The following is a 21,509-nucleotide window of genomic DNA, read 5'->3' on the forward strand; positions in this document are numbered from 1 at the left end:
CTGCCTTTTGCTGTGTGTGTGTGTGTGTGTGTGAGTGTGTGTTTGTCTTTGGATATGTCTGTTTTGTTTTTTGTGTGAGAGAATGCTGAATAAACATACATCTCTGCTGCCATGCTTACACTGTGTGTGTGTGTGTGTGTGTGTGTGTGTGTGTGTGTGTGTGTGTATTGCTGGCCAAGCCTTTGCTTTGGCACCGTGATTCACTTTGCCCGCTGCGCCTTTTAAGACGTCAGCTGGTGCGGAGATCATCTCACCAACATGACAAACACCATCCAGATCAAACACATGCCTATTTACTGAGCTGTGGCCAAGATAGTAGACGCTAGTTTACTTGCTGCACAGGAAACCGCTATGGAGGCACTGTGTTGTAATGCTGCAAATTGCCAAAGCAAAAGAGGCACCCGCCCCCTTCAACACTTCTCACAGAACGTCGTCTGAATGATTCGGGCGTCAATAGGAATTACCATAGGGTCTTCACATGAATAAAAAACAGCAAGCTGATCTGGGAGCCAAGCTAGAGGAATAAATTAATCACAGAAGTGGTGTGATTGGCAGTATGTATTTTAAACACATATGGCCCTTTATCTGTGTGATGTGGCAGTTTCGTTGTGTCACATTTTCTGTTGGCATTTCCACCGCAGGAAACATCGGAGCAGAGCTGTCTTATAACAACGTTGGCATGTTCACATCATCTGATGCTGGCAATAGCTGGAGACAGGTGAGCTTCACACCAAAATTCATAACAGCTATGGCTTTCCAGATGCATATTGTATTAGGGTGTCTTGTTATGCAACCCAATTGATACTTTGCCCCACTCTCCCCTTAGTTACTATTGCTACACCTGTCAAGCTTTCCACTCCAGCAAGGCCCATGCAGTTTACAATAGGCCTTTTCATGTAATATTTTTGACATGTCACAGTAGGAGAAACACAGGTTTAAAAAATACAGTTAATAAAAGCTGAATTCCATTTAGCTGCTTCAGTTTTAGGGTCCTAGTGGCTCACTGTCACACTGTTATGTGTGTTCTACTTATTGGGACTATGACAAATCAAAATTTATGCTGTGAAAAAAGCCATCATGACAGGATCAGATTTACAACTTGAAATTCATAGTAATTTGAGAAACAAGGGGTCCTTGATATTAGACAGACATCTTTTCCTAACTGAATTGACCGCTATTGCTAGCAGATTTAATTAGCTCTAGTGAGTTAATAACAAGAACTGTTAGAGCTAAAAACAACTAGCGTCTCTGGCTGAAACTCTGGCTAAAAACCAGAACCTTGTAAAAGTGTGTTGAATATGTACTTAATACGTCATATTGTGCTAAAGGATTGAGGCTAATGCCTAAGTCAGTATCCTTATCGGTTAATGATCCATGATTAAGACATGTAAATGAAGCTGAAGCATTATTTTTGTATTCCATTGTAAAGTTATTTAGCCCTAATACTATAGTACATTATGAAAAGGAAAAATGTCAGAAAATAATAATATTTCATTATTCTAATGCCTACTACAGATAAACATACTTAGACAAGCTACACAGTGGTTAAATTTATGCCTTATTGTTTGTTACGTTAATTTAAATAATTTTATTTCACTTTTTACTAAAAGGCTTTGAGTATGTGGATTAACAATGGGTTTGGCATTTGTTGCAAATCTCGTGTAACAAGTAGGGCTGGAATTGCTGGACTTTTTCACATCCAATAAAGAGCAGGACTGAACCACTGATGTTAGCCTAAATTCTGCGTAGCATCCAGGACGTGTTTCCAAATGATGTGTGAATATTACACAGTTTATATGTGCTACTGAATTTAAATGTAACAGAATAAGAAACCCTTATATAAATATTGTAGATAGCTAAGGATAGTCTACCTCTTGGTCTTGAAGGAATGCTAGGTTTACTATTTTGGGAAATAAGCTAGCTAGCTGGTTATGCTTGCTAACGTGGCAAGATGACGCATTTAATCCATTCATAATAATGTAAAATAATGATATAATCTTCAGTTTTTGGTTATTAACCACGCTGAGAAATGTTTATAGTTTATAGTAAGATATTATTGGTGGGTTTCAGTGAATCATTTCATTGTTTGTTGAAAATAATATTTTGCCAGGTTGCATACCTCAATATTATAAGTATGGATTTCTGCATGTCTGTTTACAGATTTTTGAAGAGGAGCACAATGTGTGGTTTCTGGACAAAGGTGGGGCCCTTGTCGCTGTGAAACAGCCATCTGTGCCAACCAGGCACTTGTGGTACGTCCACTTTTTTGGACACTATTCCTTTCTGAAATTGACCCTTCGCTAAGCCACGCCCCGAATACACAGCTGGCCAATCACAGCGCAGTATAGGTCTCGCTCTAACTGAGGTCCGACACTTTCATGGCTGCGCTCCATTGGCTCTAATGTAAAAAGAGTCGTTTTCTAGCTTTTTTTGCTGTATTTTTCCAAGATATGGTCAAAGCTGTTCCTGGGGCCCTTACAGTCGCTACCCAGAGAGGTTGATAGCAGAAGTACGATTTATTCTCTTTCCAAAACTTAAAATAAATCCAGAAAAATGGCGGCTCTGGGTTGTTCCTAATGGGATGTTAGTTAGGTAACGCTAGCTAACGTCTTACTGAATGTAACATAATAAAGCCCAACTGTTCTGCTTTTTAATAACTGTAATAATGAACAGAGGCCTACCCAGCTTTACAGGTACAGTGTTGATCCTTAATATCGTTGTCTTTTGTTTTTTGAGTCAGTTTGACAGCCTGAATACAACCTTCAAATGTATAATGCAACTGCAAAACTGTGTGCTTCTTTCTGAGATCGTGCAGTAATAGACAGCGGCAGCACAGGCAGTTTGTCAGACAGGCAACAGTAACTACGGGGGGCGCGGCTTAGCGAAGGGTCAATTGCATTTCCAATTTCCTACAGCTATTTTTAGGTTAATTCAACCCATATGGTACAAAAAAAAAAAGCATGTATATATTATATGTGACACTTGATCCATTTAGCGATGCACTTTGACTGTGGAAAAAAAGTGATAGGCAATCTAATTTGAGAGGTTTTTTTTCAAGCCACTTATCATTAACAGCCAGCCGCCTGAGCTCCCCCTTTTTAGTGTTTTCATTAACACATTACCTTCCTTTTGCCAAATCGGATGCCTACGCTGTGCCTCAGTGCAGGCTAATTCAAGTGAGAACAGATCTGTTCTACAGTCGCTTTTGCAACAATTCTGAAATTAGTTTTAGAGCCAGTGAAGCGTAGCCTGCTGGGTTTTTGTCTCTCAACCAATTTAAGTGCAATGGTAGAGGAAGTGGGGGAAAAAATGACAGATAGAAAGAAGCCTGTGTATGTCCACAGCCACTATACAGCAGCTACACAGTATTGCTTTCTCAGCCAGTGTTCAGTTAAACGCTTCCCCTGCCTGACTCTGATAATAGGTGCATATCAACAGTCCTTTTCTGTTGTCAGTGCTTTTAACCAAATGAAGGCAGCTTGTGGGGGGGGGGGTCTTTCACAGGCCTCAGTAGTGTTTCAACCCATGTCACACCCAGATACTCCTAGTTGTTCTCACTTCAGCACCGATGTTGATAAACTGTCAGAATCAATACAGCCCCAGCCCCGATGATGAAAGCCGTCCAATGCTTTTTTTTTTTTTACTGTCTCATTCTCCCTCTGCAGTTTTGTAGTTGAACATGAAACAGTTCTATTCTGGTCTTGTTTTTTTCACCCCTGTGTAGACTTTACCCAGGACGCGTGACGTCGCTCTTTTTCTTTTTGACATGTGCTCTGAAAGCAGTTTTGTGAATCTTTGCTTTCATAACCAGACAGACTGTCTCTTAAATATCCCTTTAATGCTCAGCCTTTTGATATTTACCAAAACCTACAGTAGCTAATTGCACAGAGACTCTGAGACTTGTCTGTTGAGACAAGCCAGTCATCCTGATCCCCACCTAAATCCCCGCCTTTGACCAGGCTCTAATAGAGAGCGTCTGTTTCCGTGCCATTGCTGTTGCTGGGTTTGTGATGGGAATGTGTTCTGACACGCATTCACAGGGTCAGCTTTGACGAGGGGAGGCAGTGGAACCAACACAGTTTCTCCTCTGTGCCTCTGTTCGTGGATGGAGTCTTGGTGGAGGCCGGGGCCGAAAACCAAATAATGACGTAAGTCCAGAAAATCCTAAAATGGATGAATGACATGGTAAAGGTGTTGATTTCTCTGCCCTTTTAGGAGCTATTGTGGGCTGAGGGAAAGGTGAATGGTTTTCTTTATTCTGTTCAGGCCTCTGGGTTATTTTTTTAGGACTAGACAGATGTAGGACCTTTAAGGAAGTTGTCCATTTAAAGCTCTGTGGTATTTAGACTTTATTAAGCCACATTTCTGAGGGGCAGATAAAGGGATATGGATGCTGTTAGTCAGGGCTTTGTCGATATTAGGTCACTTGACAAATGGGTTTGATTATATGGAGATCACTTGATAATGGGACTCCTGTCGTTAAGCACCTGAAAACATGGCTTTAAATCTGAAATATTTTTCTCCAAAGTCAAATAGTCATGACTCAATAAGCAACAATCATGGTCAAAACATCTTTAGTTACAATTTACTGAGAGTTTCGCAGTCAGAAACTCCCATCAGGACTATCCAGACTATCACCATTATTGATTCGAGTGGCCTTTTATTGTGGCCAGCCTAAGGTACACCTGTGCAATACCCATGCTGTCTGATCAGCATCTTGATACGCCACACCTGGGAGGTGGATGGATTATTTGTTTTATTTTTTATTTATATAGTTTAAGTTTACAGAGGCAGTGCACATTGATAAACATTTCTGTAAATGTGCCAGTTTAGCCAGCTTGGCTAATGTTTGACTGTAGTCCCTGGGTAGGTGTTCTCACAATTACATAAAATACACTAAAACAGGAACAACAATACTCATACATATAACAAGATACCTTTCACAAGGACACGTAAAATACTTTAAAACAAGGACAACAATTTAAAAAAACAAAACAAACCACTCTTCAGGTGTTTCTGAATAATTCACAGACTATGGTCACGCACTTGATTGTCTTTTAACCATGATTTTAAATTTAATTTAAATTAATATGTTTCACAATCTCTAATAATAATAATAATCTCAGCAAAGGAGAAGTGCTCACTAACACAGATTTTGACAGATTTGTGAACAATATTTGAGAGAAATAGGTATTTTGTGTACATAGAGAAAGTCTTAGATCATGATGAATAACAAAATAACAAAAGTGTTGTGTTTATAATTTTGTTCAGTGTAATAATTACAGTCAGTCAGTTAGTAGTTATTAAAGATTACAGCTAACTGGATCAGAATCAGAATTTTCTAGACTCGGCAGAGTCTGCATAAGAAAATATAATAACCATAGATTCAAAATACAGTTCACTTTATAGAAACGCCTCAGTTTCAGTCATTAACAAATCATTTCTTTTGTCACCTTTCTGTACGGTTGAAACCACTGAGCTCTTATAATTACCTCTATTTTTCAGCTGGGCTAAAATCACTGATCTATTTTCAATTATGTATCTTTTCTTACTGGGTGCACCCTATTATCAATAACTCAAAGTCTCAATCCTCAATATTTACATCCGGTGAATAAAACCATATTACACAATACCTGTTTCAATATTGTCACTTCACATCTCGCTTCGACTTCATAATCGTTCACTTTTCACTGTATGAGCAATAGCCAAAATTATTATAACCAGGACATCACAATACACCATATAAACTATATGAATACTCAGTTCTGCAGACACCAGGGATGCATTTCCAAAAAGGATGAGGAAGGTAATTGTCCATTCAAAGTCCAAAATAAAAAAGTAGCACAGAGTTCCTCTCTTCAGGGATCTTGAGGTCTCATCTGGGTTGGCTCACCATCAACTTTAACTCAGCTCAAAGAAAAAAACCTGGCCTGCAGTCATTGACACGGCCAGATCGGTTCATTAGTCAATAGCCTTTTCAAATGTGTTTCTGAAGTGTTCATTCCTTTAACTGTAACATAAATATATTCATATAATGCAAATGGAACAATCAACACTATTAAAAACCTTTTACATCAAATGAACTACTGAGTAAAATTGCTATTTTAACTTAACACTGATTATACATTTTTAAATAAACAGAACAATGTCGCAGAAATTAAAACTATGCAGTGCAAATGCAACAGATTCACCATGAACCATGAAATAATGTCTGACAAAACACAACTTATGTAGCTTCAGTCTTAAACAGTATCTTTACAAGCCAGAAAAACATTAAGCAATTAAACACTGTGACATTTTTATATTCTGTCAGTTGAGTTGTCAAACAGATTAACTTTAGTTGAGGTCTACAACAGTAGGCTAATTGCACTGTTCATCACTCAATGCTAATTGATAATTCACTTCAACTCGCTAGCTTAGCCTAGCACCTTGTGACGCAGCATTTTATTATTTATTGTTTTCCGCGACTCACCAATTCGAGGATTTCTCTGAACAAGGCCTCACATGCACACATCTACAATCATAAAGCAAAATACAGACTGTTATTACTATTATTTGACAACTTATTAATGTGAGTTTGCAGTCTAGTCTGCTACGGTGCGAGTAGTATGTAGCTGCAGTAGCAGAGGCTGCAGTTTCAGGACCGCAATCCTAGGACCGTAACCGTAACATAGCTACTAGCTATGTTACTCTTGACAGCCCCACAAAGCCAATTACCCTCACCCTAACCATCACAGGGTGCGTGCCTAAACCTAAGTTATTGATTATATGCATGTTGACCGGTTATTTGACTTGATATTTGATTTTGCCATGTTGCCAGATCTAAGCAATTACTTTGGGTAGCACAATGTTATTTTTACCAACAGAAATGTTCACCAAAACTACAAAAAGTAGACCCAAGAAGTGATAAATCCAAATTGTCCTTCAATGTACCGAGGCACTGTGTCACCTCACATTATTTTAATTATTGCATATGTCTATTTTTCTAGAAGTTTGTCATTTGTTTTTTGCAGCTTCTTTGGGCACTTCAGCCACCGTTCGGAATGGCAGCTCATCAAGATAGACTACAAGTCAATCTATGGCAGGAAATGCACAGAGGAAGACTATCAAACCTGGCACCTACACAACCAGGTAAGAAAATTAAAAACATCATCAAAGCATCATGCGTTGCATACATGCCATAAAAAGAAGTAGCACTCACAGGACTCATGGTGCTTATTGTGCCGACAGGGTGAGCCGTGCGTGATGGGACAAAAACAAATTTACATGAAGCGCAGGCCTGGAAACTACTGCATGCTGGGAAACGACTACTCCAGAATCCTCTCAGCGGAGTCCTGTATTTGTCGAGCTCATGATTTTGAATGGTAAGATGATGTGCGCCTTTTGTACAATAGCTTCTTTCTTCATAATCATCGAGGGGGATTATGTTCCTCCCCATTGTCTGCTGAAGGAGAGCTTCATTAACAGCAAATTTTGTTCTCCAACACCGCCACACATGTAGACACTCTCCTTTCAATGGCAGTGTTTTTTCATTAATCGTTCCAGATTTTTTTCAGTATGTTTGGACTTTAATTATTTTCTACTGGGCAGCTGCCAAATGTGAGTCTAACAGTATGAATGTGAGTCAACAGGTCAGTTAAATGCGATGCCCAAAAGCACCTATATACTGAAGTAAACGGCTGATATTCAGGAGCCATTTGTTATTTCCATATTCATCCACCCAGCTACCATTAAAAACCCTCTTTGGCCCCCTTTGAAGTTATAACCAGGCTGATCAAACCTACCGACTTTAGCTACAAACAACTCACTCATTACTTCAAGGCTGGAACTTTATAAGCTGAATTTGGTGCAAAGCAGGCAAACAAAATGCACAGATTAGAAAAGAACTGATGTTTTGAGCTACAATGTTCTTACATACTCTTTCTTTTCGTAATACGTTTATAATCCCCACATTTGTCACACAAACATTAAGTGGATGCAGACATATTTTGAAGAAAATGTGCTTGATGGATGGGTGCTGTTAGAGAAATACTGCAGAGGTGGGTTTTTCAGCCGAGGAAAACTGACACAAACAAAGCAAGTTACAGATAGTCACATCTGTTTGAAAAAAAACCTGAGTGAAAGTAGGTGATTTATTCCTTAGCGGGGTGTATCATTTTCTGCGATCAGTGAATTAACAGTTATTAACAAGTATGCCGCCTGGACAACAGAGGAGTCTATACAAACACCATTTCCACTCTACTGCCCTTTAAGTGGAATCCATTGGATATGCTGTTCATGGTCTCATTAATTCATTCTGTTTGCTGTGTGTTTTCCAATAATCGGATAAATTTGGGATCGTTTTATACAATTTGCTCATAATGTCTGTCTCCATCGTGTTTGACTGTGAGCTTGCTATGCTTGTAATTCTGTTGAGAAGATGTGGGGTTGCAGGGGGTGTGAATAGTTTCAATTTGTATGCAAATCCTTAATATTTGTATTTTTTATCTTGTAATGACAGGGAACAGAAAAAAAGCCATCCCATCATACAGTACAGCAGTTATGTAAATAGTGTTTGTAGAAGGTCAGAGAGTGATTGCTAATTGGTATCCATTGAACTAGTGTAAAGTTTTGGGTTTTTTTTGTTGTTGCTGTGTCTGATTTTGGACTGTCAATCTTGTTCTGTCGCTCTTGCTCTGTCGCTCTCTACAAGGAATTATTTGGCGGATGTTTAAAATGAGGATTTTAAAAACCACCAATGCAGAAAAAAGCTAAAATCCTTTAACTTAATTTGCATACTTTTTAGCCTTGTATCAAATAATGGTGCTATTAAAGTTATATCAAACCTCCATAATTTGAGTACCAATTGAACATACAGAAAACGACGTATGTTGTTTTTCTAATGTATTGTAATGTTTCTTTTCCCCCATTTGCAACCCTTTTTCTCCCAGGTGTAAAAAAATAGTGTGACATTTTTAGAAAAATATGTGCTTTCTTTTGAAAAGTTAGATGAAAACATCTGTGCCAATGTCACGTCCATGCATTATGCATCAGGATGTGGTTAGCTGATCGAAGCATAAAGACTGAAAAAGCTGGAGGCTGTTAGCCTGGTTTTCTTCAACGTTAAGAAAAACAGCTACTAATACCTCTAAAACCTACTGATTAAAATATTTTATTCCAAGAAAACAAATACAGCTCATCTGGTTGCCTGGCAACTTCACAAAAATAGTATTAGCACTTTACTCTCCTTAAATGCAATACAATGTGTGAATTGCTAAGCTACAAGCATTATAGGTGCTGATAGGTCTGTTTTTATACTTCAAAAAATTAAATTGATGCCTAACACTTCCAAAACCGTTTTTGTTGTGTTTTCCTGTAACTTCAAGTTACATAGTAGATTTGTTTATCATTTTACAGCACGCACTCCCTTCATGCTACTCACAATAAACGTTACATACAAAAATGATAGACACTAGGTGTGTGAAGAAATAACAAGTCATAAACACACGAACACATCACTCATTAAAAGAGAAATGGGATGTTTAATGTCATGTTTGAACCATGATCCCAATTCTGTGTGCACAGCCAGCTTTAACACAATGTGCACAGACTCACGCTCTGTTATGTCTTGAAGACACGATACTAACCTTTTACGTCTTTGGCCATGCGCCTGTGCAACCATCTGCCTTGACAGCTTGTTAATGAATAGTTCACGCTGCATAATCACAGAATGAAACTGGACTAGTCAGTCACTGGCTTGTTGGTTTTGTTTATTTGTTCGGGCTTGGTGATTAATTGATAAATCAATGTCATGACCATTATTAGAATGGGCACTAGCTTACCTTGCTTTGTTAGATGTAAATCATGGTCTTGTTGGAAACAGTAGCGGGCATGTGAGAGTTAGTCATCCTTTGTGTATGGTAACAATTCCAGCCTGTGTTTCCAATAACACTGCTTTACGCTGCTGTGGCACATTTGTCAACAGTCGCCTTAATCAATACATAATAATGATGGGTCTCTCTGCCAGAAAGGCCCCTGGTCACCAGTAATAAAGAGATAGATAAGATAGGGATGTGGAACACACTGTATGACAATATGTCCCTTTTCACATGATATTGATTAGGTGCCGTGTGGATGTGTTTTGTTGTCTGACAGTGACTATGGATATGAACGCAGCGGCGACGGGAACTGCCTGCCTGCCTTCTGGTTCAATCCCTCCAGTGTCTCCGGAAGCTGCAGTCAAGGTCAAAACTACCTCAACAGCACAGGGTGAGGACTATGTGATTTACTCAGAATTCATATTTTACCGTATTATAATATGTACATCCATGTGAATTTAATCTTCGCACAAATCTGTCTGTGTAGGCTTTCTCTTGGATGCTCAAGCAGGGTTTTAGAGCAGATACCAGTCACAGATTTAACAACACGTTCTCACTCCCAAGTCGTTACATATGGACGCTTGGTCAATACCCCTTGGCATCGCGTTTTAACGCACTGGATACCCCTTCAGCATCGTTTTTGTTGGCCAAACAGTAGTGCATTAAGCACAGTTTTTGAGGTTGAGATTTTGAAATTTGGGGGCAAGCAGAAACAGGATATTCATAAGATTTATAAGATTCTAATGTGGCCATTCAAAACTATGAAACCTCTCAAGTCCTGTAGTATTGTGCATTGAATTGAGCAAGGTTAAGCTAAAGGTTTTTAGCTTATGAATTCCATTTTGTAGATTGTGTTGTTTCTTATTTAAAAGTTAAATGGCTGTGCTTTGCAGATCTGAGTACTGCTTCTACCACTGGCATACACTACATGAGTGTAGTGAGCACCATTGTGTCAACTAGACACCACCAATCAAATACTACTAATGAATATTGATCCAATTTCCAATGACTTCCCAATTAGTGTCACTGCAGTACACCATGTAGGTTTAGACACTTGTGATAATAACTGATATATTCTAAACACATTTGTTTCTGTGGTGTAATAATTTACTTTTATTGCATTTTTCTTTCTTGTGCCAGCAAGATGTTTGAGGATCCCCAGAGGACAGACACCTTGCAAAGCTTAACCACAGTGGGGGTGTTTTTATTCACGATGTGATTAAGTTTTGCAAGGTGTCTCAGCCTCTGACACAATTTGTGTTGTCAGTTGTTATCTAGTCTGTGTTTGCTGTTGTTAGGCACAACAGCTGTACTAACACACCACTCTGCTCTCCAGTCCAACAAAACTGCAAGCTCATGTAGCATCTAGGGGACTGATTCAAACACTAAAGGAATGTGTGGACTTGAGTAGAGTGAACTGAAAAAAGGAAAAATACACTAAGTTGTAGGCTCTTTTCACAATTAAATGTTTTGGATCTTTCCAAAGGTACCGTAAAGTGGTGTTGAACAACTGCACTAAAGGAGTTAAAGAAATGTACACGGCCAGAAAGCAGCAGTGTCCCAACAGGCCCCCTAAAGGACTCCTGCTGACTGCCAAAGATGGCAAACTCACTGCCAACCTGGGCAGCAACGTTACCTTTCTGGTGCATCTGGATGAGGTGAGAACACAACCAACATGGCTACTTCGCTAGTCTAGCTATATAACGGTTTCCCTCAGACATTGATTTGTACTGTTGATTTTTAAGTAAAGCTGCATTAATTGATTGTTGCTCACCATGGGGCAGAAAAACCTTTTGACAGATACCATACCAATGGTGTATAAGTTACTTTTGCTAACAAGTTAGCAACACATTTATACTAACTAACATTCATTTGGAGTCATGTTTTGGCCACCTAATGAATGTAAGTCTGATATTTACTCTTATTTTACCTCTTGTTTAATCTCCACCAACGCCTGAGAGAAAAATCAGGCTCTGTTGCTAGTAATTGTACCACTATGGTCACCAGCTACCTTTGGTGCTGGGCAGCTAGAGTACAGCAGTGGTTCTGAAAGTGGGGTCTGGGGATAATTCTCTGTGGCTTCATTACTGTGATTGACCATATTCACATTACAGTAATGTTCTGCATTGTTAATTGAATAATATTTATTAGTGCAGCATTTTTTTCAAATATATGTTTTTGTGCTAAAGGGGAAATACCACATCAATTCATATTACTTCTAAACAGACCTCAATCAGCCAAACGTCAATACTTGCCAGGTTTACATGCTGTGGAGAGGGACAACATGTTTGGTCTCTCTGTGCAGGAAATTCATCATCATATATGGACAGAGCTCAATACTTGGTCAACTGATGGTCAGCTTGTATATATTGCCTCTAGACCACATCATCTGCAAACACAGCATATGTTAACATAGTTACGCTGATGACACACAGTTATACCTATCCTTGTCCCCCAGATACAGATACCCTGTATTATTATTAGTTGATAAAAACATTTGGATGTCCCAAAACTTACTGCTGCTCACACACAGTGCCAGATTTGTGAGTCTCTTCTTTCAGCGTTTAAAACAAATATGTAATATGGTAACTTTAAAGACACGTAAAATAAAAGTAAATTTGTTTGTTCCTATACAGCAATGAATGAGACCAAAGGTGCATGTATGGAACTAAGTTTAAATGTGTATTATTGTGTTTATGAAACATTGCAAGATATAATTTACAAACCTGGAAAAAAGTTTGAGTGAGTCTGCTGATTCTTAGGAAAGTAAATCCATTCTAAACACTCTCTAAAGTTTAATAGAGTCAAATGGCTCCAAATCACCCACGCAATGCAAGAGTTCTGAGCCAGAAGCAAAAGAAAAAGACCTCACTGGAGACCCTGTTAGTGAGTGAGAGGCACTGTGTTCAGAGCCAGGCCTGCCAGGCTGCCTCGTCACTAGGAAACTGCCTCACATTACTCCGTCAGAATATAGTCCGTTGATACTAACTGAAGACTTTGGGGCATTAGCAACAGGAGTGTTTTCCTACCACTGCAACAGCTCAAGGCAAGTGTGTGTCCCCCAGGGTCTTGTCCAGGCCCAGTTGTCATATTACTCTGTGATGAGTTGAGGAATCAAGACCTGTTTCTTTCATTATGAGGGGGATTGTCTGATCGAACGGAGAGGGTAGGGGTTGATGGAGGAAGGGAGGTGGGTAGCAGAACGATGTGATAAAAGAAGAGAAGTGTGGGTAAAGAATCCTTGTGGCATCAGACCCATTTGAGAAAATTCCTAAGATGATTTCAAAGTTTAATTTATATTCATGAAGTCTGCAATGGCTGTATTTCTTGGGGAGAGAAAATGCGCCTAAATATTTAATGGGCTGAAGACTCTGTGGAGCACGTCCACATTTAGAAAAAGAAAAAATTTAAGATTAGTCTGACCACATGTTATGTTTTCATGGTCAGCACTGGTGTTGTATTGTTTGAGAAACCTGTTATGCAACACAATAATTACAGCTGGGCTGGGCTTGTAAAAGTGACACACTTCTCACTAAGCAGTTAATAGAGAAGAGATTTGCTTGTGCCTGAATGACATCAACCAAATTTCAAACTATTCATGACGAATTTATACGCCATTCCATATTTGTCATCAAAGGATGGAGATACAGGGCATTTGAGACACTTTATTCATTTTATTTTCTCTCTCAAAAGTATCAAATTGGCTTTTCATAAAAATGTATCCAAGTTGCAAGTCCATGTGAAGTCCATGGCTCACTTTCTGCTAACATCTGCCACACTTTTCTCTTCTTCCTGCACTGTGTTGTTGGTTATGGTTGTTTTCATTGCCTTGCTGCCTACAATATGAAAGTGCCCGAGCCGTCTGTTGGAGGTAGACCAAATCACTAATTTGTAATTGATTGAATTTAATTATTTGCAATCCTAATTTTTATCCAGAAATATTAATACTGGTTCAAAAGAATGGGAATGTGTGTGAATGGGATTATAGGTTTGTTTCATATGGATGCCTGTCACCAAATATAGGCAGGGTGAGTTCAGCGATTTAAGCAAATAAAAGCCCAGGCTGTTAATACAAGTTTTACGGTAACTGCATGTCAATAAACTGACTACAAAGAAACAGTTCATTGCTGTACCTGTGGCTCGTGGAAATTCCCCAGTAACTCTCTTGTGAACACTATTATGAAGACTCTCATTCAAGGCTTATAGAAACTGACACTTGAGTCTGTTGCTGCATCCAAACTATGCACATTTGCAGCCCTAACAATGTACTAACCACTAGATAGATCAATGCATGCTGCATGTTAAAAACCTTTCCAGCACCTGCCCTCAGTCCTGTCTTTGGGAAAGTTTTGCAACAACCTGATCAACCTTGGATTAAACAGCGAAATATGATGGTGAGCTCATAACCTCAGTAGTTTTCAAATCTTAGCTAGACAACTAGCCCTGCAGATGGCCAAGCTAAAGAATGAATGCAACCAATTGAAATGAAAAACAGTGCATACAGTATGTACATCATATTTTGTTTTCTCTGACAATTCATTTTTAAATCAACAAGTACAACTAATCAAATCAGATGGTGACACAGAGTGAGCGCTGACTTCCTGCGGATAAACTGGCTTCCCTCTTGGTTCAGCGTTGTCATTAATCAGATTTGGCTTCACTTTTGCTGGCAATACTTGGCTAACAAAAGCTTTGCCAGCTCAGTGCTTAAGTTGGAAAGAGACACTGGTGTGAGCATGCTTCATTTTTGTACTTTCATCACAGAGGCACTGTTGATTTATACTCATAAAAACTAAAATAATTGTTGGAAATCTTAATTTTTAATTGTCTCCTTAAGGTGCAAAAACTTGAAAGGGTTTATTTATAACAATGTTCAGCTTGATATAAATTTGTGCTCCCATTTGTGTGGCCATATAGCAACTCCTGTTCAATACGGAAGTTTTAGCCAGCCATTTCACTCTAGTCACATTTGGGAGAAAATGTTCAAAAGTTGTTCTTGCTCACTCATTTTTTCTTTTTGTCAAAATTATTTCTGCCCCAGTGGAATAACCGGATAGAGTCTCATCATTGTGATTGATAATAACAGTCACAGCTACTCAGGATTCCCAGCTAAAATATTAACAGCAATGTGCATTTTCAAACTCTGTGCAGTCATTATTGTAGATTTGAACTTGTCCTTGTTAAGTTATTAGTAAGGTCAGTTTTTACTTCTATTTCCAATGATTTCCAACATCTTTTTTTATCTTTCAATTTATGTCAAGTACTCATTCCAGTTAGATATTACAAATCAGATAGTCCATTTAATATTTTATGGAAATAAAGAATGGAAAAATGTTGTTCTTAAAGAAGGCCACTGGGGGCAGCAGATCAAGCTGTCAAAATTATCACCTCACAAAGTTGTTATACGAACATGTTAGCAACCAATTGCCTTTTTACAAATACAGAGAAACACTAGCATTTATTTGGCGTTTGTTTCTGGCCACCTGATAAATGTAAAAATTTATTAATTAATTTTTATTAGACCTGGTTTTAAATGACACCATTAACTCTTGTAATCATTTAACTTCCAACAATTATGTGCCGTCTAAAATAAAATAATGAAATATCACATCTAAAATGTTCTTTTCAGCATATAGCAACAGAGCCGCTAACATTAGACATTTCTTAGTAATATCCAACAGGAAGGCAGCAACATAAAGGCCAAACCAAAATAGAACCATCATAATATGTTGAAAATGTTTTTTTTTATTTAGATCAATTACTAACTGCACTGCCATACACTTTTCTTGGTTTTATGAAAAGATACATTATTATTTGTAATTTTTTGCATTTGTCTTATTTGTATATAATCATATAGAAAATTTTGAATTCTGAGGCAGAAAAAAAATAAAGCCATAGACCTGCTTCCTAGGAAGTACTATAACAGACATTTCTTCCCAGAAGGATTGAAATGCATAAGAGAGTTCAGTTAAATCAAGTAAAAAAAAAAAAAAAAGGACGATTTTTCCTAAATGTGTGACATTAATTAATTTTGAGTATAAATTTCCACTTGTATAAATAACATAACAATAATAATTATCTTTACGTAACAATGCTCCCAAACAGAATATTACAGCGAAAACATTAACCCTCACTGCAGAAACAACATGGACTCTCTCACTGTGTACCGTGTTAATAACCAAAATGAATTTCAAGAATTAGTCACAACAGCAGTGTCTTTTGTTATCACATATCACGTTGACGTGCCTGTCCCTGTGTATCCGAACCCTTGTCACCTCGTACAAGAGTGTTTTCATGCAAACCAATACCGACGGCCCACCCTCAAGGCTCCAGCCGTGATGTGTTTGGATCTGCTCAGCCCTGGGAGATACATGTACACAAAGAGTGACATTTAGAGAGATGGGTCAGCATCAGTCTTATGCAGATTAGTGAATCCCATTGTGGCTGGTATAGAGAGCAAGCGTGAACACAGAATGGACAGCACAGAGCAAGAACAGTTGAGTGACATCGGCGCCATCAAGCCCGAGTCTTGTTTGCATGCCAGCTCATTACAGCTCCTAACAATGCCTGCACTGTCAAACCCTGCTCTTAGCTGTTCTCTATTCTCTCCAGCCACTTATTGAATCTATCATTTTCCAGGCAAAGTGACATGAAATATACCCAGATGCCTCGACCAAACCTCCTGTGTTTTCACACCCGGAAGCACACAAAGAAGGGACTCAGGTAGCAAGGGATGGAAGGGGCAAAAGAGCATGAAAGGGGAAAGAAAATTAACAATTGGTGTATTTATCTTGTGTTATTGTGCATAGTGGCGAAACTGGCATGCTAATGCAGTGTTACAAATGAAGATCCCAGTAGCATTGCGCTACAGTGTGCCAAGGGGAGAAGGGGAGTTTGCCTTTGCGGGCCTGGAGGGATGAAAGCAGATTTGGTCGCCGTGGCAGCTGGAGCCACCAACACTCGCGCTGTGCTGATCCTAGGATAATGCCAGATGTGATTCCCAGAGGAAACCGTGCAGGGAGCTGAAGACTCACACACCATGCAAAGGCAAACATGGTGGCGTGGTGTGCATATACATAGAGGCACATGTGCGCGCATAAATTCAGATCTATCTCTATTCTTCTTTCTGACACTCATTTATAAATACAGCAATCCTACATCTTCGCATCACTAATGATCTTAGGTAATCATTTTGACATCAACATTTTAAAGACACGGTACATTGACTGTCAAGCATCTACATCATTAGCAATCAAAGCTCAATCTAATAATTATTTTATTATATGAATTAATTTCTAAACAAATAAGCTGTCTGCAAGAAATCCTTGAACAAAGCTTCCTGATTTTGATCTCTGACAGATGTGAACCTGGAGGGGATCATGTGCCTGGTTGTGTGTGTTTGTGTGTTTATCTGTCTGCAGCTAATCTTGCAGAAAGCTGGACCCACCAGCGTAATATTATTTGTGCCTTATGAGATGATTCAACATCTCGTGCACACCAGATAGTATCTTGTGAGCACCAGATACTATCTCGCGATAAAAAATGTTTTTATTTTTTTCCCCATGCCCCCTTTAGCTCCATATATAAACGCCTGTTATATGAAAAAATAGTTTTTTGCTAAACTAGTCAGACGAAACTTTTGAAACCACTAGTAATAATTCCAATGAAGAGTCATTAGTAGTTTTAGTCTGTAAGATAAATTATTGAAAGAACTGTATTAATCTATGTAATTATACTGTAGCTAAGTACTATAATTATTATATAGTGTACTTCAACTATAATGACCAAAAGGAACATACATTTGCAAAGAGCAAGCAAATGCCAACGCATCATTTAAATGAAGGAAAATCATTCTAATTGACTATAAAACTGCATGTATTATGAATAGCTAAATTAACAATACAATTTTAGTATTTAAGAGGTGAATGCTGTGTGCATAGATGTGGTGGACTATGTGGAGCTTACTTCCAGGATTTGGCTTTAATATGTGGCTATTCATCTGAATTTTTTCTGCTCACTTAAATCTGAATCAAACCTGGGTTATCCATCGCTGCCATGTCACATAATTTCACTCAACTGTCCTTGGTGCTACTTTCCTCTATTTCCACCTGAAAGGAACTGGTACAAGTGAGATTGGTCCAGTAAATCTATTTTATGAACTGTATTGGGTTGAATTTTGTTCTGATGGATGACACTTTTCTGACAATTGCAAGTAATATGTTAGCTTTTTTATTGTGCAATAAATTGTGATAATGTTAACTTTGTATTGAGTACTGGTAAGAGTAAAAATTATCTTGAATGTTTCATTCTGGTAGCTGAAGGTGGGCAGTTTGTGGGTGTTTCTTAAATAGCCACTAGTCTATGCAGACAATCAGGGTGTTTGGTCTTTTTTGTCTTCTTTGAATTTTTTGAATTGAAGTCATGAATCAAATAGTGTTTGCTCTTAACAAGTTCCATAAATCAAAGATTTTTATGTATTTGGATAGAGATGGTTAAGTTTAAATAAATGCAAATTGTTTTTGAATTTCAATTGGTAGAGCTGTCAGTGAGCATTTCACAGCCTGGAAGTGTGTGCTGTATGAGAAGCCAGTAAAAGACAAATAGGCATCAACATATTTGCAAGGAAGGATGTTTGTTGAGGTCAAGGTTTGATTTGATATGACCAGGGTTTTTAACAGTGTTGCTTGAAAAGTTTGTAGAGGGTAGCAATTAGCAAAATGAGCAATCTTCCGATTAAAAATATCTTGAGGACTGGATGCAATTGCGGGCTCTTGCAACTGAGGGTGGAATTGGTTGCATTTGTGTTCATTGTAGCGATCACAAGATTGCAGATTTATGTAAAACCCTCTTAAAGCATCTCGCTCACGCTATTGATTTCGAGTGTTTAGATAAACATTCTATGTTGCTATGAGCAACACCTTTTTGTGTACTAGAAAACTGGCTTTAGGCTTGTCACAATCCAACAGGTTGTAAAGTGAAATATAGTTTGTACCTCCCTTCTGCTACGTACTGTAGCAGACAATATGCATTCATATAATGAAGTTTCATCATTGTCTGGCCAAACTTCAGAGTTCTCTCTATGTCAGGGGATGCAGGCGGCTCCTTCATGTGTTTCTTGACCTCGTTTTCGACCGTAGTGTATTGTTTAGCAACAGTGATCATTATAAATTTTTTTTGTTGGGTAAAAATACTTTGTACTTTGAATTTTGAAATTGATTAGAATCATTTCTTTCAGTATTTTCATTTGGAATTTTAAAATGTTTGTATATATTGTAACTGTTTGGATGCACAGTCCAAAACAAACGAGCAGGAAGAACTCACATTCTAATTCTATTATTATGTAGGCCTATAAAAACACTTCAATAGTCAATCTTTTCTTCTCAAATATATACTGCATTTAAATTCAGGTTTACGTGTTTCAAATGTAACTACAACATCCACAACAGCACGGAGTGGACGGCATCAAAGGAGCCACAAGCCCTTCACAGATGCAGAAGTGCTCAGGAGAAACTCCTTTGTGGTGAAGGCGCAATGCAAGCAAAACACACAACCAATGTGCTGAATGGTTCCGCAATATGTGTGTTTGAGTCAGGTGTAGCAGAAATAATTACAAAATCAATGCATTCTAGAAGCTGGTAAATTTTACCCATTGGTGGTTTTAGGAATCCAGCAGTTCTACTGTTAAATGTGATAAATGGCAAATTCTTACTAAAAAATATAATTTACACTGCTTGCCTATTTGCATGGAAACCTTTTGTCTTTTAATATCTTCCATATGTTTTTGGCCACTTGCTGGCAACACAACTGAAAAACACAACAGGCTATAATAACCTTTTCAGTTGACAGTTGCTCATTTACACAGTAAGCAATAAAAGAGCAACATTAACACTGATTTGGTGTCGTGTTTCTGGTCACATGTTAAGTCCCTTTCTTTTAGCTCTGCTTTTGGCCTCTTCCAATTAACCCCTGAGGGAAATATCTCTTTAGCTTCTAAATTAGCCACTGTGTTAACTAGCTACTTGTTAACTGTGTCACGGCCTGCTATCAGCACAGACAGAAACTTTTCCGGAAACGTAAATTCCTTTCAAACAGGGATGTTGTCCGCCCTTAGAAGCATCTCAGGAATTCTCTATACTAATATGTTTAGCTACATATATCAATATATTGGTTGCTATATAGTCACATTTGGACTTCTACTTATTAATATTTGGCTTGCTGTAAATTTGTGCCTTGACGTTCTTCGCATTCCAGATTAGAACCGTTTTCTCCTCTGTGAAATAGACTCTCCCCCAGGGTCATTAAAAGCTTTTCAAAAGACAAACAACCAGACAGCTGCTTTACAAACACAAACATCACCCAAGTGCTATACAAGTTATACTAAAGGCGATGGCCGTGCTGTTCACACTACACAACTTGCCGTCACAACAGCAGTCTTGAAGTCGTTGTGGCGTTCACACTACGTGACTGATCGGTGACAGGGGGTCACACACTACACGAGCTGACAGCGGCTGTGTCACGCGACGCTGGTCTCCAAACCACATTTTATCAAGAAAACCCGTGAAATGTGAAACGGGAAATGAGCGATCCTGCACACGAAACAGCTGTCGTTTGTTATTATAAAGATGGCAACTATAAAGACAAAAAATATGGGTGAAAGGATGGATTAGCACACGCAAGTAGCAGGGATTGTCTGAGCCACAGAGAGAGCTGGAGGTCAGTAAAAAGGTGCAGCTCCCAGACAGCCAGTTTACTCATGACTGTGAGGTTACAACTCACAGCCCAACCAGGAGAACAACAAACGCACGTGTGCACATTTTCAGCTGAGGACTGCAGCTTACTTTGGCTTCAACTCAACAATCAATCATGATTTCAGCTAAATGATAAAGTTACTAAACTTAAACACCGGCTGCTATCTAATCAGGTGCTGTCCTGCTGTTGCTGTGGTGACATAAGTTTCGTTTTACGGTGGACGGACGGTAACATTACAGAGTTGTTGATTTCTTTAGCTTGAAATAATCCCGTACTTTGGACACGTTCTTCTTTCTCTGTCTTCCTCCACTTTGCAAACAGCGCCATCATAATCACCTCGTGTTCACAGAGTAAGCGCGATGTGCAACAGTAGTAAATATCCATGCGAAACAGTGTGCTAAATAGTTACATGGATTAAACGAAGACTTGATGCAAAGAATTTGCGTCGATGCATTTTAGTAGTCAGTTTAATCGATCAATCGTTTCAGCCTTAGTGCAGACCCTCCGCAAACTTTTGTCTGGCTCTGTCTATTAGACGGGAATTTAGCTTCTGAGTTCTTTTCAGACAGACTGCGCTGCCAGGAGCACAGAGCGCACTGAGATACCGCAGGTGTGTGTCTGATGTGATCAACAATAATGTTTACCTTACTACCTAAAGTCTTTGTTTACAATAATATAATTCTGTTAAACTCTCTAAATCTTATTTTGTCTGTGAACAAGCTGCGTTAAACAGTGCTTTCTAACTTCCACCTCACAAACACCTATACTTCTGTATTAGAAAAACTCTTTCCCCGTCTTTTTGGACACGTCAGACCCTGTTTTCTTTATTTCAGCCATTATGAGTCTCTGAGCCGGTTGCATTGACTGTATTCTAACATTAAACCACTCTGTCGTTTTGCGTTT

General features: G+C 38.6%; 1 protein-coding gene across 2 annotated transcripts in view; it reads left to right on the plus strand.

Moving 5' to 3' along the window:
• Window positions 1-21,509, plus strand: part of sorcs3 (sortilin related VPS10 domain containing receptor 3) — a 133,602-nt gene that overhangs the window by 76,611 nt on the left and 35,482 nt on the right. For both annotated transcript variants that reach the window (XM_046047481.1, XM_046047480.1), the window contains 7 exons: window positions 642-718; window positions 2,161-2,252; window positions 4,041-4,148; window positions 7,014-7,131; window positions 7,231-7,364; window positions 10,135-10,248; window positions 11,344-11,515. In XM_046047481.1, the coding sequence (XP_045903437.1) occupies window positions 642-718; window positions 2,161-2,252; window positions 4,041-4,148; window positions 7,014-7,131; window positions 7,231-7,364; window positions 10,135-10,248; window positions 11,344-11,515 (815 nt within the window). The remainder of the gene's footprint in view (window positions 1-641; window positions 719-2,160; window positions 2,253-4,040; window positions 4,149-7,013; window positions 7,132-7,230; window positions 7,365-10,134; window positions 10,249-11,343; window positions 11,516-21,509) is intronic.

The sequence above is a fragment of the Micropterus dolomieu genome, linkage group LG04 (assembly GCF_021292245.1).
Source record: "Micropterus dolomieu isolate WLL.071019.BEF.003 ecotype Adirondacks linkage group LG04, ASM2129224v1, whole genome shotgun sequence".
Classification (NCBI taxonomy): domain Eukaryota; kingdom Metazoa; phylum Chordata; class Actinopteri; order Centrarchiformes; family Centrarchidae; genus Micropterus; species Micropterus dolomieu.